General features: G+C 41.5%; 1 protein-coding gene across 6 annotated transcripts in view; it reads right to left on the bottom strand.

Annotated features, from left to right (window-relative positions):
- LOC144929165 (uncharacterized) overlaps window positions 1-17,779 on the bottom strand; it is a 180,488-nt gene extending 162,709 nt beyond the window's left edge. For 3 of the 6 annotated variants that reach the window (XR_013634466.1, XR_013634468.1, XR_013634469.1), the window contains exons 1-2: window positions 17,189-17,779; window positions 15,194-15,285 (exon numbers count right to left, since the gene is read on the bottom strand). Coding sequence is in view for 1 of the 6 variants with exons in the window: in XM_078848098.1 (XP_078704224.1) it covers window positions 15,198-15,218 (21 nt within the window). In the remaining 5 variants the exon portion in view is untranslated. Of the gene's footprint in view, window positions 1-13,141; window positions 13,485-15,193; window positions 15,286-17,188 lie in introns of those variants that run through there. The other 3 variants (XR_013634467.1, XM_078848098.1, XR_013634470.1) reach the window with 2 other exon arrangements.
- Window positions 17,780-18,707: the final 928 nt, after the last annotated feature.

The raw sequence follows: 18,707 nt of genomic DNA, 5'->3' as shown, positions 1-18,707 counted from the left end.
CACTGTTTGATTAATTTTGCTTTTTTTCTATTGATTATTCATGAACTGATCAGGATTTTCTTGCAATAATTTGTTATTCACAATTATTCACAGAATCCATTTTGAAATTCTTGGTTTAGTACTTTGTTTGCAAACTGTTGCAATTATTCAATACTGAAGTGGTTTTGCTTGGAGAGAGGCAGAATTTTCCCAAGTCGAGTGTCTAAATTTAGGCATGTAAATCCATATTTAGGCACCTAAGTAAATGGCCTGTCTTTTCAAAGGTGCGAAGTATCCACAACTCAGTTAGGAGCTGCAGCTGCTCAGCCTCTTTGAAAAATCCATCCATTTATTTAGATGCTTAAGTTTACCCTCCCCCCGTTTCGGAATACATGTTATTATGCCATCAGTTATTTATTATGTAGAACGTAATAAATAGGGGTTTTTTAAAAAGTAAATTACACTTGGATAGTCAATAAGTTAATGTTTAATGTATCTAGTTGTAATTTAAAAGTTTCTAAAAGTTTTGAGATCTTATAAACACTTCTTGTACTTTTTTAAAGAAACATTTCTGTTAATCGAATATAAATCTTGCCCATATAAGTAGCTTACTCAGGCTGCCAGAGGGCACTATCTATAATCAGAAAGCTGGAAGATTGCTAGGTAGTACAAGGCAACAAAAAAAGCTATGAACAGGAAAGAAAACACTATGCACAGCATCCAATACCTTAGCACAGTTGTAGGGAAAAAACTTTTTTTTAGGGGTTACACGACACTGTCAATGAGGTGGGAGAAATTGAGGCTGAAGCATGACAGCTACAGATGTGAAGATACGAAGTTTAAAAACCCTGTTTTAAAAAGGTAAAAATGTCCTTTGGCCATACTGCTAAGGTAAGAAGTCACAGGAGAAATAAAGTGATGTGGGCATAAAAGATCTCTTGTACTAAAGAAATTCACTTCAATGCAAGGCTTAAGTATTGTGTTGTGCCTTGCATGGTTCTGCTACCCTGAGATGAAATCTATTTAGAGCATCCCCAAAACAAACAATCCACCTGTTCTATTGGAGACTCTTTCCCACCCCACATTTGGAAATCTAAATGGGCCCAGACTCCACGGTTAATTAATTTCAAGTTTCTTTAGAATAGTATTCTTTTATAGGAGAAAGCCTAACAAACCAAAGGGCTAGGCCAGGGATTGGGGTGACTGCATTATGTTTCTGGGAGGAATCAAAAGTAACTTCTGGCAAGCAGGTAGTTCTGGGTATACTACCTGTAAGACTGACAGGTGCTGTAGACAAGTCTAAATGGAGACAATCCTCTACCATGATTTTCTTTAGCTAATTAGGAATATTTAGTTACTGTTTGTCCAACAGTTCAAACATATAAAGTGCTACAGAAGTGCCAAGTAGCATTTTCTGCCCTAAATTGCTCAAGAGGGAAAGCATGACTTACTGTTTAAACAAAAGAGAAAATATCTGAGGTACCATATCATGTGATCTTATCTTCCTAAATAAAGAAATACAACATTAACCAAGATAATTTCTCCTTTGCCCCACCCATAACTGAATCAATGTTAATAAAATTGTCTTTCCAAACAAAGCACCTAATTTAGGTGAATAATGAAGGGCATTAGCATGATTTTTTTTTTTATTATTACAGTACTCGTGTATAGATCATTTCATTTCCTCTTAGTGCTAATGTGGAAATTGGAGGCTGCTGCTTCTTGAGAGCCCTGTGCAATTAATATTCTTCTTCGGAGTTTAGTATCAGATTCAAGGGGCACTGCCAAGGCTTGTAGGCCAAAAATTAGATCTGCCAGTTTTGTATTGCAAGTGTGTATATGTATGTTGCAGTGTCCATGTTTACCTTGTCTGCTCTGTTCTTGTGAAAAACAGGGTATTTTGATTCACAAGAACTCTGCTTGTTAGGCTGCAACAGGACTTTATTAACATTAAGTGAATTAGGCAGGAGTAAGAAAACAACACATAATTTTGTTTTATTATTCCTGTAAATTTGAATAGACTGTCTGCTCACAAGAATAAAGCTGACAGGCTGAGCCTATAAATCTTTAGTATTAATTGTAATTGCTTAGAGTTTTTTTTAAACTTTCAAAAGAAAGTTGGAGTCATTTTGTCTCGGGGAATGAGAATTACCTGAATACTTAAGAAAACTGCGCTCCCATAAATGGATCACAGCCTGTACATTACGCAAACATTTTTTCTAAGAATAGCAGGCAAGATCCAAGCAGATAAATTATAGCACATTTTGACTAATACTATTCTTGTGAACGTTACTAAATGTCAATGTATGCATATTAATCTACTTTGATCCCTGAGAAGTTCTGGCTATAGTTTCAAGCCAATATTTTCAAATCTGGGTGTGATGCTACCAGATGCCAGCTCTTGCCAAGGCTGCAGGCATTAGCTGAGAACGGATAAATTCATAGCTGGAGATTAGACCAGTTCACCTGTATGTTAGTTTTGTTCAAAATAGATATTAGTCTTATAAGAATGTATATAGCATTTAGCATCTATGAAATGCCTGTAAATTGCTGCATGCATTTATCTCACTTGTGATGTCGGTATTCCATGCTATAAGAAAATATGTAAGTTTTGCTTTATAATTTTGAGAACGTTTGCTCTGAACTTGTGAATCCAACCATGGGAATCGTCCCTCCCCCCGCAATCCATAAGGACTATCAAAATCAGGTGGGTCATCAAGGAACATCACAATAAAAAGGACTGGTTAATGGCCCTATCATATCTTGGAAATGCTATGTGCAAGGAAGCTCATCCTATGGACTTGGAAGCTGAATGAAGGAACCAAAACAGTCACAGGAAAATTTTCCATCTCTTCGCTGTTTGAACTCTCACAGGGCCAGAGCCACTAAACTGAAGCCAGAAAACCCCAGGGGCTGCCTCCTGGGTCCACCCTGAGACACACTTTGGGCATGTTTATACTACAAAATTAAGTTGACCTATGTTAAGTCGACTTACAGCCACCACAATAATTACTGTGGTTTTTCACGTCCATACTATTCTCCTTCCGTCAGTGGTGTGCATCCTCAACAGAAACACTTCCACCGACTTCAGAGGGGCAGTGTGGGGGGCTCCAGACATGGAGCTCCCTGCCGGGAGCCCCAGAAACAACTGGGTTCCTGGCAGGGAGCCCGGAGTGGGGAGCTGAGAACCCAGGCAGTAGCCAGGCTCACAGCTGGACCCCCCCACCCACCCCAGGGTGACAGCCCCAGCTATGAGCTAGTCATGGGGGTCACAGCAGGGAACCCACCAGCCTTATTTGTCAATTTCACAGCTCCAGAGAGGAGCTGTGAAATTGAGAAAAATAACAGCAGTCAGCCAAAGTAAGTAATGCACTGCCCGAACAACACTGACATAAGCCCTATGCCTCTTGTGGAAGTGGAGTTAGATGTCTGTGTAGTAGGGCACAAGGCTGTAGTGTAGACACTGACATAATTAGTTCAGTGTGAGCTACCTTACATCAACCTAACTCTGCAGTGTAGACCAGGCCTTTGAACTGAATAGTTAAAAAAAATCTTTAGATAGTTTATTACAGGATTGGCTACTGTCTTTGGTGTAAGATCTAGGGTACCAATTGATCTGGGGGAAGTAACTGGTCCCCTGGGACTGGAAGCAACTTGAATATGGTGTAACTTGCAGCGTAAGCGACCATTTCTCTGAACAGCTGATCGTGGTGGGCAGGAGGCACTTGGAGGGGATGGGGAGCTGATGGAGCGGGCCCACCAGCGGGTGGGAGGCACTGGGGAGGAAGGAGGAGCAGCTGATCGGGAGGCTGCTGGTGGATGCTGAAGTAGGGCTCCTAGAGCTACTTTTTTAAAAAAAAGTGATAGTGATTTTAGATGCCCATCCTGACATCTTAAAGAGACCTGATTTATAAAGAGAGCTAAGCCTCTGGACTCTGGGAAGCAGGCCCCTTTAGGGCATCAAATTGGGCCCCGAAACAATTCTATATTCAAAAACCACTAGTCACTTTTGAAAATTTAGGCCCAATCCCATGGTTAGGCATCTAAATAGTAGTGGTTTTCCAAGGCACCAAATGCCTATAAAAAACACTCCAGTCATTGTGAGCTCCAGGGCTCAGATCCTCAAAGCTACTTAGGCACCAAGATACCATTAAGGATCTAGGGCCAGGTGCTCAGCACCTCTGAAAATCTGCCACTTTTATTTAGGCAGATTTAGGAGCTTTACATTAGGCATCCAGATTTAAAGTTCTGGATGGTTTTAGCACTAGAAGAGCCTGTTAACATTTGGAAGTGGATAAATAACATTTCTATTTGTAAGTGTCCCAAAATGTAAATCTTCTACCCTTTATCCCAGGAATCACTCAGCTCCTCACAACTAGTTACCAATCATACTTTTTGTTTATTTTTTTAGGGTTACAGGTAGAACAGAAACTTCTCAGTATAATATATTTAAAAATTTGACTATGTAATCCTATCATCTCCTTTCATAGAGAGATGGGTATAGATATGCTGTGATGTCTCCTCAATGCTCCATTATAGGGCTCACGTTTGTGTGTTTATGTAGCACTGTCAGTGGGATTTATTTTTCACTGTTTTACTTTGAGCTGCTACTGCTGTGTAGATCACACACAGGTTTATTTATCCATTCTATTGATTGTGTAAGCTGGACAAGCTTGTGAGGTAAAGTCAGAGTTGTCTTAACTTTATGTTTGCTTATAATTTTGAAACTTAAGACATCTCCCAATGACATCTTTATTGTTAGTACCAACGTTGTCTCCCTGTTAGCTCTGTAAGAAATCTGTGTGCGCTCTTCAGTCGGGACTTGGGCTAGGTGACTCACGTACAGCATATTGCCAAACTACCCTATTTGCAGTTTAGGGATCAAATGGATTAAAACAGACATTTTTACATGTAGATGCCAAGATGTTAGATCATGCTTTTCTCATGCTGTTAAGACATGACTACACTCTCCTCTGACAGACAAGACTCTCCATATGATACATTAACCATTTATCCCTGATGCAAAGGCCTTGGATGGTACCAAATTCTCTCAACATGTTTCTGCAGTTCTAAGCATTCTTTATCTGATGATATGTCATATTGGTTTTCAGATTCTTCTTACAATTAAGTTTATGCCTGCACTCTCCTACTTCATTTTAAAATATCTGGCTGTTCCACAGGATCCCACTTATGACCTCTGTTTGGACTGTTCTGTGTGATAAATAAGACTTTAAGATTTAGGGTTACATCACTTATCCCTTTTCCTTCCCCACCCCCATATAGTGTGTGTGGTGCCAAGAGAACAAGAAATCCAAAAATGCACCTAAGCCTATTTGGAAGCTAGGAAGATAGCCAAAATAGCATCATCCCACCATATCTATGCACCTGTGTATGTCTTACAATCATGGAAGAAGGTATCAGTTCATTAGTTGTGTTCAAAACCAACGCACACTAAATCTAATATTTTACATCTGACTGTTTCTGTCCAAAATAAAAACATTCTCCAGGGCTCACCAGCCCTTCATATCATGCTCATGTACCTGACAATAAAAGGGCTGTGCCATATGTGAAATCTTTAAAACTTGCCCTTTACTTAGCTGGAAAACTTTGAAAACTCAGGGTAAGTTATAAAACATTACCTTGGACTCTCTTGGATATGTTGTTTTAGATCATCTTATGCCATATAAGATGTTTGGCAAAATAAATAAATAAAATAAAAAATACTTTGAGTCAAGTCTTGGCTTGTTAACCACATTGTTGAAAGAGCAGTTTTATAAGGATTTTTTTGAAATGGATTTGCTGATCCACTTTTTTCTTTTTAAAGAGTGTTCTTACTCTGAGTTTTTTGTGGGTAACCTGTGGTCCAGGTCATTACCTACAAGGGTATTTTTAAAACATAGCACAGACAGAAGCTGGTAATGTATTTCAGAACAGGGAGCTTTTTACTGATGGTTGGCAATGAAATGCATTCATTTGACGTCCATTTTAACATCTCTAATAGTTCAAAAAAGTTTATTTTTAAAGTAACAACCTTGAAGCTCACAAACCCATATTGTTCAACAAAGCAACAAGAACAGATAATTCTAAACAGATTAAAAAAAGTAAACAAGCAACCCAAACCTCACACCTTATGTTATATATAGTGATACTTAAATCTGTAAAGACACTTTACATCTTTGTGTAGCTGTATTTTCCATGTTTTCTAAAGTCACATAAATTTCCAGAAATTATGATAGTACATACCCAAGTGACAGAGCCACTTATGCAGGCTCCCCCATTACCAAACTCGTTCCAAAAAACTGGGTGTGATTTAGAAGGCTTTAAAGTCAAAAGTGCTTCTCTAGCACTTCATAGGCTTTCTGGGAAATCACCTCTTTTAATTTTATTTTCTCATGCTCCAATGGAAGCCTTGCAGACCCTTCATTTTGTGAAAGCTAGTAAAACTCAAATGTCAAAAAGCAAGGGAAGTTAATTAAGATGACTTATTTAGCCTTCAAGAGACCCTAACTTCAGGGTGTTACACCATCTTACAATAGCAATGGCTTTTTGCACCCACAAAAGGAACAGCCTCCTCAAAACACAATGAAGGTTAAATCAGAAGAGCACGGCCAAAAATCTGGTGGTGTCTAGTTTGCAGCAGTCAACATTAATTTAAAATCGGATTAACTGATGAGCAAAGAAAGCAATATCATGAAAGGACAGACATTTTAGTGCAGTGGTTTTCTATGTGTGGTCCATGTATCCCTAGGGGTCCGCAGACTATGTCTAAGATTTCCAAAGGAATCTGCACTTCCATTCAAAATATTTTAGGGGCCCACAAATGAAAAAACGTTGAAAACCACTGGTTTAGAGGATCAAATTACACAAGGGGGCATCACTCAAAAACAGCAAGGAGAAATCAGGACAACTTAGAACTCTGGTAACTAGCATAGTAAAATACAATATTAAAAGGTTACCTGCAAATGATATCTTAATACACTGGATATGTGCCCTTTTTGCTTCTGTATCATGTAAAAAGAAAGCCTAAAAGGTTATTTGAGAAGAAAAATGGAGTGAAGAAGGGTCTGCTTGTTTTTATAATGTTTGTACTAGACTCCCAAAGGAGGGTAGGGTGAGGAGCATGATGACACAGGATCAGCATGGCTCACCCACCATAAGTGGAGTAAACATTGCAACTAGTAAAAAGGTAGCTGTACCATGTGCCCCCACCAAGAAATCTGGGTTGTCAGCCAGAAACACTCCTGGGATTCCTGTGCTATGCAGTCCCTCCACATCCCCCTCCAATGTGCCCACTTCTTGAATCAATCATCTGATCTAAAATACAAGATGCTCTCTCATACACAGAAATCTTTAGAACTACTTATCTGTACAAAGATTCTGATTTAGGTGATGCTTATTGACAGTTAAAAGCATGGATGGAAATGGTGCTTGCAGCATCTGTTAAGAACATACACTTATCTTTCATCAAAATAGTTCACAGACTAGGGGTCTTATCAAACTCACTGCTGCTCCTGATTCTCAGATAACAGCAAGTATCTATGGCTGGCCTGGAGACTGCAACCATTCTGGCCTAATATAGACTCCTCAAAGGTCATGAGACTTTTTAGATAAATGCAGCATAGGACAGGGCAGCTGGACTGTGCACTGTGTGGGGTATAATGCTATAAGCCAGAGGTTGGCTCTTTCTGAGTTGCTGGGGGGTGCTCGATCACCAGTCTGTCCCAAGCCCCACCCCCACCCCACCTCTTCCCCCAAACTCCCACCCCACCTCTTCCTGCCCCACCTCTACCCGCCCCCTCCCAACTGTGCTCCGCCCTCAATCCTCCCCTCCCCCCCCGCACGCCTCTTGCATGCCGCTGAACAGCTGATCACGGTGGGTGGGAGGCACTGGGAGGGAGGAGGAGTTGTTGACCAACCAGGCCCGCCAGTGGGTGGGAGGTGCTGGGGGGCGGGGGGGGGCTGACCGGGGTGGGGCTGCCGGTGGGTGCTAAGCACCCACTATTTTTTCCATGGGTGCTCCAGCCCTGGAGCACCCACGGAGTCGGCACCTATGCAGTGAGCGCGTAACACATTTTGCACTGACTTCTTATTTGCTTCTGGGTACAATTCATAGGTCTGGTGGGGACTCTAATGCTCTGAATGATCTGAAGCATGGCTATTTGAGGGTCTGTCTGACTCTATACTTTTTCATAACAGTTCAAACCATCACCGAGGCTCTCACTGTCAATCATATGGTTAAAAATTGCAGGACCAGCCTTAGGGCTTTCTAGTTTATGTCCTCATCACTCCTCTGGGGAGTTTCACGACAGTTTGAGTTTAGAAAGTTTTGGAGCATGACACAGGATTATTTTATTTAGCCTCGGTCTGACTTTTTTTCAGTTTCCGCTTTAATTTCATTCCTGAGTAAACAGTTTCTCCCTTTCACCTAGCCACAGTGGGTGGCTTTATGCCATATGTTGTTTTTTAAGGTCATGATTCTACAATGGGAATCCTTCCTGAATAAGAGGCCAAAAAAAAAAAAAAAAGAAGAGAGGCATTGTGTTTTAGGGGATAGGGTATGGAACTGTGATTCAAGTATCCTGGGTTTATGCCAGTTCTGCCCCTGACATTTCTATGACTTAGGGCACCTCTCTGTGCCTCTGTATACCCTCCCACTCTTTGTCGCTCTTGTATAGATCGTATAGTCTCTCTCTAAATAGATTGTAAACTCTTTGGTACAATAATCATCTCTTACTAGGTGTTAGTTCAGTGCCTAGCACAACGAGGCCCTGATCTTGATTGGTGCTTCTAGGCACTAGTGTAAATTAAATAATAATAAATTTGTAGGGGTTGACCCTAAAAGCCCAATCCAGCAAACAATGAAGCATTGAATACCCTTAGTCATATGAGTAGTTTTATTGAAATTAGTGGTATTACTCATATGAATTAAGTTTATCCTCTATTTGCAGAATTGGTCCTTAATGTATAAAAAGCAGTTAGCTGCCATGGAATAAAGTAAAAGAATATTATTATAATTTAATATGGAGAATAGTCTAAAAAAACCCCAAATGTCCAGAAACCTTCAGAACCTAAAAAGAAAAGGAGTACTTGTGGCACCTTAGAGACTAACCAATTTATTAGAGCATAAGCTTTCGTGAGCTACAGCTCACTTCCTCAGATGCATATCGTGGAAACTGCAGCAGGCTTTATATATACACAGAGAATATGAAACAATACCTATTCCCACCCCACTGTCCTGCTGGTAATAGCTTATCTAAAGTGATCATCAGGTGGGCCATTTCCAGCACAAATCCAGGTTTTCTCACCCTCCACCCCCCCACACAAATTCACTCTCCTGCTGGTGATAGCCCATCCAAAGTGACAACTCTTTACACAATGTGCATGACAATCAAGTTGGGCTATTTCCTGCACAAATCCAAATCTGCACAACTTCAGAACCTATTTTACAGACTGGATTTTATTTTGAGAAGACAGTAGTCAACAGAGAATAGAAAATGAAAACAGTCTGTTTTTATAAACCAAATGATCAAGACATTGTCTTGAAAGAGTTAAAACAAATATATTGAGGGATTACAAAACCTGGTAGAAAGGAATTGACCTGGAATTTCTCCAAAACAATTAGTTTGACACTCTGTCTCTAAAAAAGTGTTATGGCTAAGCGTGCTGGCTTTATATTGTAGTGGCAACCAGCTAAAATACCACTAGAGTTTACTTCCATCTTAAATTCATGAATAGAAATTGGGACAGAGTGAAGGGGTGTGTTTGGGAGAAAAGTATCTGAATTTTTTTGTAAAAGATGCTACTTCTAACTCACGACTTATTCTTTATGCAGTTTTTAAATGAGGACACTTAATTTGTTTATATTTTGTACTAATATGATGTTCTACTAAAATATTGATTTGTGATAACCAAGGCTGTGCTTTAAAGTATAAAAGAGTGATTAAAATGCAATTGCCTGTGCTGGACCAAAGAAAGCTGCCACAGACCCCAGGCATATCCAGTAACAATGCAGAAAACTTCTGGTTTGTTCTCTTATACTCTGCAATTGAAGCAGTCTGTCTGTGTCAAAAAACTTGCTGAATTAAAGCTATCATAATCTTTCAGCATGAAAAATTATGAAAGAAGCTTGAAGCTTGAATTTTGAACCATAACAATAAAAAATAAAGTTCCTTCTGCAAATTACAACTTGCCCCAAGCTAAATGTGCCCCATAAATACGGAGCATGAAAACTAACTGCCAAGCATTAGATGCCTTAGTTCCCTAATCTATGGTTATTCCCCTCCAAAATAAGTGGTCCAACAGTTGATTTAGAAAGTTACAGCATCACCACAATCAACGTTATAAGGAGTAATGGCTCTGTGCAGTATAAACCCTAAATTTTTAATGGATATGCTGAATTCAGAGCCTATTGCTATCCCACTGTTATGCAACTACCAGTAATGTAGAGTGGCTAGGTTTGTCAACTTTATTTTGAGTGTATTTAGACAGCTGGCACAAACTCTCTTTTAAAGGGATTGCTGTTCAAATGGTGCATATCTGCTACAAAACATGATATATGGGTCCAGATTTACCAGACTTTTAGAAATCAACACATAAGGCTATTCTTTTACAACAGTTAATCTAGAGGAGCAGCAAGAAATTATTTTTAAAAAGTCGCCTTCTGAAGCTGGTTTACAGAATCTCTTAGGTGTCATTATGCCAGTAAAAGTTGAGATCTGACAGATCTGGACCATCTGAAACGGCTGAAAAAGTGACACAGTACACAAAATTATATTATCTAAAATGGATCAAGAGAAGATCCAGAGATCTAGACCTAGCACTGGATAGGGGCCCAAATACTAGCTGACTGCTATTTGCTGATTGTTTGCTTCAGCAAGCTGGGACTTACTGGAAGACATCTCAAGAGGCTCTGTCCACTGCAAACCTACTAACCTTCAGTTCTCTAACAGTTCCTTCAAATGTGATAAGAACTCTGTATTCCCAATCTCTAAATGTACACATATAGTAGTTAAACTAACCATTTTCCTTTCCAAGATCAAGTAACAAGCAATTATCTTATGATACTGGCTTGTGTATTGTCTTCGGATGGAACACCATCCCAGAATAAACTCCCCGCTCCTACTACAACTTGAAACTCTAACAGCTAAGCTTCTTTTAAAGGACGCCATAATACCTCACATCACAGGCAACTCACCCTGTGCAACTGTGGGGCTACATTCAGACTAGAGGTAAATGAGTAAATTCAGACCAGCTTAACCCAGGTCTGCATTTGGTCATTAGTTTAACTCCCGCAGTCACTTTTACTCTCCTAATATTTTTAGATATATTCATTCATCAAATAGTGGAAGTTCTTAGCCCCCAACACTTCCTTACTGTCACCAGGACAGACTGTAAACATTAGTAATCCTCTTTCCTTTAGTCCCTAGGATAGTTGTCTCTCAGTAAATGAGGCCTATGTGACCTCTCTACAACATCAGATTTCTTTCCACTACCTATCTAATCTCAGACCAGAACCTTTCATTCTTCACACACGCCCTAAGTGAGTTTAACAGAGGCTGGAGAATGTTGCATTTTAGCTACTGGAGCTGGAGGCAGTTCCCTTCCAGTGGATATTAATATTGTGAAGGTGTACAAAAAATTCAAATTGCAGCTCAAAGGAGCCATCCATAAAGTCACAATCTTGCCACCTTCATGCAAGCAAAGCTCCCACTGAAGCCAATGGGATCTTTGCCTACATAGCAGTGACCAAATAGGGACCTAAAAGGCAGTAGTCTCAATGTTTATTTCCAGAAACAGTGTACAGTGTATTTTTTTTTTTTTTTTGCTATTTTCATCCAACTATGTCGGTACATTTTCTTCAAATGCTTTCCTGACTGCTTCAAAATAATCAAGAGCAGTTAGACCTATTGTGTAGCGTCCCATTTCACTTCCAGCAACCACGATCCTTTTCTGTTAAAACAAACTGATCATCTGCTTGGGTTACTACTAGCTTCAAGAATTACAAGGAAAGGCTGGATTCTTTTTAAACTAATCTCACCCCCCAGCTCTATTGTTTGAGTTCTTTCCTTGCAAAATTCTACTAGCTCTTCCCTCTACCCATTTTGTTCCTTGTTGCTTCTAGACTTAGTCATCCCTGATTAAAAAAACAACATTTCTTGCTATTCTAAGACTAATTGCTTCCTCCATTCTGTGCCTAGTTTTTCTGTGTAGTTAGCACTCTTCCCTGAACTATGCTATAAACACGATTACATGTGTATGGAGAACATATTGGTGCGACACAATGACATGCTGAAAAAGCCTTTAATCACAAGTGGCATGAGTAAGTTATACAGGTCACCTCATCTGAGTGCTGATAAAATCTTCACATCACCCCATACAATCATGTATTTTGTATATTCTATGTACACTGCAGAAATTAAAACAACTTTAGGAATTGTTTACTCTTAAATAATGGACTATTTGAAGGCAGATACAAGCGGTGTTCTAAAACGGACTTAAAATTTTCTATTCTACAACATAAAATACTGGGTCAGAGTGACTTATCTCCTTCTAATGGCATAAAGCTCTTTCTTCTAGCTCAGAAGGACTGTAAAATATTAAAATCATGACTTTTTAAGCATAAAGAAATCCCTGTCACTAGCCCAGGTTTGAATCTTTTCTGTTCTTCACCCACAATAAATATTTCACATGGCCTGGCAATTTATCCTGTGGATGTCCTCTCCATATATTATATATACGCACCCATATAACCTAGACTATCCAAACTGTTACATCTTTTCAGTGTTTCCTATGACATTTGGACAGAGGCTTTACTTTATATGTATGAGTACACACTACATCTCCAGTCTCTCTGATCATTAACTCCTACTTAGAGTTTCTGGAGAATTAAATATTCAAATATTGTTAATATTGCACCTCTGAACACTAAAATTAAAGTTCAAATAAGATTCTCATTCCACATGCTGATGTAACATCCTTTTTGGCTATATTATCTGGCACAATGTCTACTTTGCTGTTAAGATATCAAATAGACTGTAACCCCTTCTACTAACAAAGGGGTCTTCCTATATTCTAATTTGTTGTCAATCAGTGTTTCTCAGTTTATTGTTTTGCAAGATAACAAGTGCAATATTGCTCTGGCTGTAACTGACTGAGGCTGAGAGACTGGAGGTACTGAGGATGAGTCACTGCAGCTGCAGTTCTTTCATTTAACAAAAGCAAATGCTAAGAAGCAGACCTGGGAAGTGATTAGACAGAATGATTAATGACTTTCTGGCCTGGTTATTTTAATGTTTTCTATGCCCATCAACATAGCATTTGGGTGTATAACAAATTGAAAACAAGCAACACATTAAATTACTCTTAATAGACAGAACTAATACCTTTCCTCTCTTCTCCATGAGGATGGGTGAGGGCTGGGCTGCTGGCATAGAGGTGGGAGCTATTTCTTCTCCCTAAGATTGGGCATGGGTTCTTCTCATTTCCTGCTTTTCCTGAACCATGTGCTAAGGAAAAAGGAGAGTAACTGGCTTGCAGGAACTTTTGTCAGCAACAATACACTCCAGCTGCTGTCAGCAGCAGCCAGGATGTATAAATTCAGTTACTTGGCCCTTGAAGGCCGGAATATTGCCTATGGGAGATCTTAAAACACACTTTATATTCGATTTGATAAGGCCATTCCACTTTAATGAAGGATTTGAACCATGATAATTTCAAACAAACCATATGCAAGCCCATGGTTGCATACTCATCCTGAGCAGAACTTATTCCATTTTCAAAGCTGTTCCTAGTGGAATTTTTTTTTTTTGGAATCTGGAATTAAAGTGATGCTTGTTCTTCCATAACCGTGCCCAGAAAGCATTTGCAGCGCAGTGCTATTTCAGAGCACTTTTGGAGTTTGAGGTTTAGGTGTTTCTGGATGAGCCAACGTCTCTCCTGGTAACATATAATGGCTGTTCTCACCAGGCCCTTTAAGTGGAGGACAATAGGAACGGTCTTGCTGAATGAATGAAATTTAAGTTGCCTACGTTTTGGATACGTTCCTTGTGTATCCTGGTTTTTTGTTCTTTCTAAAGCAGAGTAGTCCTACCACTACATCAGAGAAGCTTCAGCTGAGAAAGGGACCTAATGGGCCCTCATTGCCTAAACCAGAGGATTAAGGGCTGGAACCAAAATCCATTGAAGTCAATGAAAAGACTCTCATTGACGTTAATGAGATTTAGCTCATGCCCTGAATTCCGGAAAGGTTTATGGAAATATGTTATTTTCCTGTGCTCCTGTCACCCCGCTCCATTATGTTCTTAAATTCCTCTTTGGGAGAATTACACCAGTGCCTCTGTCTCAGTTATGGCATATTCTCTAAAATCAACAAGTTGGTCCTGACACAAAACTTGGCAGTTTCACTCCATTGTTATAGGCAGGAGCACAGAGGAACATGAGATATGCTGCTACTGTTGATTGGTTGAGCTGGGTAGGAAGGAGAAACAGGTATAGGAAAGAAATTGCTTATTTTCCTGATAGTCTCGTATCTGATTGTCTCTTCACTATGGTTCAGAAGAATATATGTAAGATCATACAGTAAACAGGATTAAAAGTGGAACATTTACCTTACAATCACCGCTACAACCCAAAATACTAACATTTATTTCAGTTGCAATAAGGTAAATGCTGTTCTAACCTTGCCTAATTCATATTATCAAAACTTCATAATGCTGAAAAGATTTTCCCTTTCTTGTGTATTCAAGAAAGCAAAAAATTATCTGGCCTAAATGCGTCCTTTACAAATTGAGCAGACAAAGCACTGGAAAACATAGTCTAGGGAATAATCCTACACTGGTCAGGTGGGAATGGACTGAGACAGTTCACAGCTTGCTGTACGTGTACCACGGATGGTACACAAGCTGCAGTAGGGTGGTATGCAGGTATGAGCTAGTCTGCCACACAATTCATGTCTGCGTAGACCCTGCTGCAACGCTCTAAAAGTTCCCTAGTGCATCTTCATCTACTCCCATTTCAAAACAGATCAAAGCACACTAGAGAACATAGTGTGAGGCAGCAGGGTTCACAAGGACACTACCTTTCACTAGACTGCCATGCACTACATATACATCCAAGCTTGCTACAAACTAAGTGTTTGTATAGACTAGCCTGATGTGGCACTCCAGGTCTGAGAATCGCTGGACTAGATATAACAGTATAGTGAACATTAACTTACCCACCTCCTCAAGGCCTGACTCCATGGATGCACCTTCTTTACTGGTCCAGTACTAGCAGGGGAGACTGCCATCAGGACTCCTGGAGCCATTCCTGACAGAAGTTTGGAAAGAGGAGAAAAGAGATGGGGAGTCAGTGTGGTCCCTATGTGCTGGAAGAAAACATAGTAAACTTTCCTGACCCTCTGTGTCAGAGTACTCTATGCAGAGGATAATGAGGCCCAAAGGAAGCTTCTGCAGCTGGGAAAATATAAAGAAAACAAGCTGCCTACTTGAATACACTAATCCTATAATTTCCTGCATCTCGGTTTATTTTCAGTACTATTTCTGGAAAAGCATCCTTTGGTCCTGAAAGGAAAGAGGGGCAGGTGGGTATAAGGCAGTTTAGATAGCCTTACCAGGGGAGTACATAGCAATATGACATATACATTTCAGGTCCTGCTTCTTCTAAATAATGAAGTTAAATTTAACACAAACTACTTTTAACACCTAAAAAAGGCTGTAACATGCATGTTGAAACTTGCCAAATCTAAGGTTCAAACAGTTGAAATAAATGAGTTGTTCAGTACATTTCCATTGGTTTTGGTCAATATTAGGTGATTATTAAATTTAAAAAAAAACCCTTTTCTTTAAAAATGCAAGCCTCTCCTGCCTCAATCCCTACTGTAACTTGATTTAATTTTTAATTAATTAGGGACCTTAAATTGTAACTACCAAGCACAGCCCCCCATTCTTTTCTTTTGCAGTTTAATGGGTAGAATGTGTATGTCTGGCAGTACTACTGGGTTCTATGCCTAATTTCAACTCTGCCTCAGTTTCCCCCACTGCAAAACAGTTACAGAACAATCCTCACCATGCTCTAGAATGGCCTGGGAAGCACTGTATAAGTGTCAGTATTTAGTGATACTTATCTACAAGCCAGTAAAATTCAGCCTGGAACAATTCTTATTATAAATTTTAAATTCCAGCTAAGTTTGCAGAAACTTTCACAAACATTTTGATTAATACTGAAAAATGATTAAAGGTCTAGAAAACATGACCTATGAGGGAAGACTGAAAAAACTGGGTTTGTTTAGTGTGGAGAAGAGAAGACCGAGAGGTAACATAACAACCTTTTATGTACTTGAAAAATTTTATCACAAGAAGGAGGGAGAAAAATTTTTCTTCTTAACCTCTGAGGATAGGACAAGAAGCAATGGGCTTAAATTGCAGCAAGGGCGGTTTAGGTTGGACATTAGGAAAAACTTCCTGTCAGGGTGGTTAAGCATTGGAATAAATTGCCTAAGGAGCTTGTGGAATCTCCATCACTGGGAATTTTTAAGAGCAGTTTAGACAAACACCTGGGTTGCCCACTGGGTTGTCAGGGGTGGTCTAGATCAATGGTTCTTAACCTGGGGTGCATGCACCCCCTAGGGATGAGAGATGCCCTTTCTGGGGATGCGAGACATGCCAGATTTTTTTAGAAGCTAAATCATCGAAAACACAAATTAAGCACAGACACGTAAGGACAGCTACTTTGTTTCATCAAACCTATGTATTTATGAACATTATACGTTTTTTAAAGATGACTGTAATATACAAACAAAAAAAGTATATCTAGGTTTAAAGAACTGACCTACTTCAACGATTTTTGATAAGGGGCGCGAGAAGATATTTGCAGACCCAAAGGGCTGCAGTAAAGGTTAAGAACCACTGGCCTAGAGAAGACTTAGTCCTGCCTTGAGCGCCGGGGTGGGGACTAGGTGACCTCTCGAGGTCCCTTCCCGTTCTAGGGTTCCAGGAAGTATTACTAGCCCTCTGCAATCAGCTTAAACCCCGTGCCTTATATTTTCAACATGGTTTTATTTGCCCTCTGAGCCTTTAGGGGTCACGTTTTTTCAGCTCTCCTGCGGAACACCGAGGACTACAACTTCCGTTTCTCGCCCCCCCCCCCCAAGTAAAATCTAAGACTCTGTCGCACCACGCGAGGAGCTGGGCGGGGCTTTTATACCACACACCTGCTGCCGCGAGCTGACCAGGCACGGGAGGCGTCGAAGAAAGCCGGCTCTGGCCCTGCAGGTAGCTTGCTCTGTGGGTTTTTGGGCACCGGCCGGCGGTGTGACCGGAAGGGCTCCGCAGCGAGGCGCCGTGGCCTGGGCAGTCCGGCTCTCGGCAACAGGCAGAGGTCGCACTGGCCTGTTCCCACTGGCTCGGGCTTGCCCTCGGGCACGAGCCTGCCTTCAACGGCCAGTTTACCACACCAGCGGCTACCCGGGCACGAGGATCAGACTTCTTCCCGCCTCACAGAGGGGCATGCTGGGAAACGTAGGCCTGGCCCCAGAACCTCTCCCGGCGACCCTCCCCCGCTTGTTCCGCCCACTCAGGCCGAACGTAGCAGCCTGGCCAATGGCTTCCTGAACGCAGCTTCCCCCAGTCAAAGGACTACAAATCCCAGAGGCCAGCCGGAGCGGCCGCGGAGGCTGCTGGGAGATGTAGTTCCTCCCTCAGTCCTCGGCACGCGAGGCGGCTCCCTTCGGAGAAGGAAGGAAGGAGCGCGGTCGTGCCCGAATCAATCCGCGGGCCGCAGCTCCGGCGGCAGAGTCAAACCGTGAGCTCGGCTCTGGCGGCGGCAGCAGCAGCGCTGCCCGCGGAGAGAGGGGGGCCGGCCCCGGCGCGCGCCGATAGGCTGCGCGCTCCGAGGCTGGCTCCGCCCGCGGGTCTGTGTGGAGCTGTTCAGCGCCCAGGTGCTGAGTCTCCCCGCTCGCTCAGGGAGGCTTCGGTTCTGCTGCTCTTTCCCCGGGACGCTGCCACGGGCTGCGATGGGACTAGTCTCAAACCGCCTCCGCCGCCTCCTGCAGGCACAGTGAGTGACTCCAGCCGCCCCTCAGCCCCGGAGGGTTGGATGCGGCAGCCTCAGCGCCCCACTTGCTTTGCGGGGCGGGGGGGGGGGCAGCCCAGGTAAATCCTCCGCCTCGCGGCTTTGTGCTGCATGTGGCTGCGAGGCTCAAGTCCGTACGGGGCATTTCGTGATGCCTCTGAGACAGAAGAGTGGATTCTCTGAGGGGAGCACTTTGTAGCGCACCACTGGGAACAAAGCTGCACGCTCCATATGCTTTTAAGCAGTTGCATTATTTTAATTTCCTGAAGGGGGGGGGGAGAGGTTGAATCAAAATATGCAAAAAACAGTGCCCTAGTTGCATCTTGCAAACCCTCTCATGTGTGCAGTGAAGTGGGTTTTGTAGGGCACCCATGTTTGCAAATTCGTGGTTAAGCAGCATACAAGCGAAATGTAGCATTTGTGATCTAGTATTAGCTACGACCTAATGCTGTAGTAAAGGTTGCAAAATGGTTTCCTTGTGTACCCCCATTATCGGTAGTGATTGTATGATTTTTGCCCACTGCAGAAATTTCGAATTCATTCGTGTCGTGGTTGCTAGCAACATCAAGTGGCTGAGACAGGCTGGTGAATGTAGTTCCTATGAATATGCATGAGAAAGGGGAGGGAGGAAGAAATCCCTCAAATATATTTAAGGCCAA

Source organism: Lepidochelys kempii, chromosome 12, assembly GCF_965140285.1.
Source record: "Lepidochelys kempii isolate rLepKem1 chromosome 12, rLepKem1.hap1, whole genome shotgun sequence".
NCBI classification, from domain to species: Eukaryota; Metazoa; Chordata; order Testudines; family Cheloniidae; genus Lepidochelys; species Lepidochelys kempii.
Note: the sequence above shows the minus strand (reverse complement) of the source record. Positions and strands in the feature narration are given on the sequence as shown.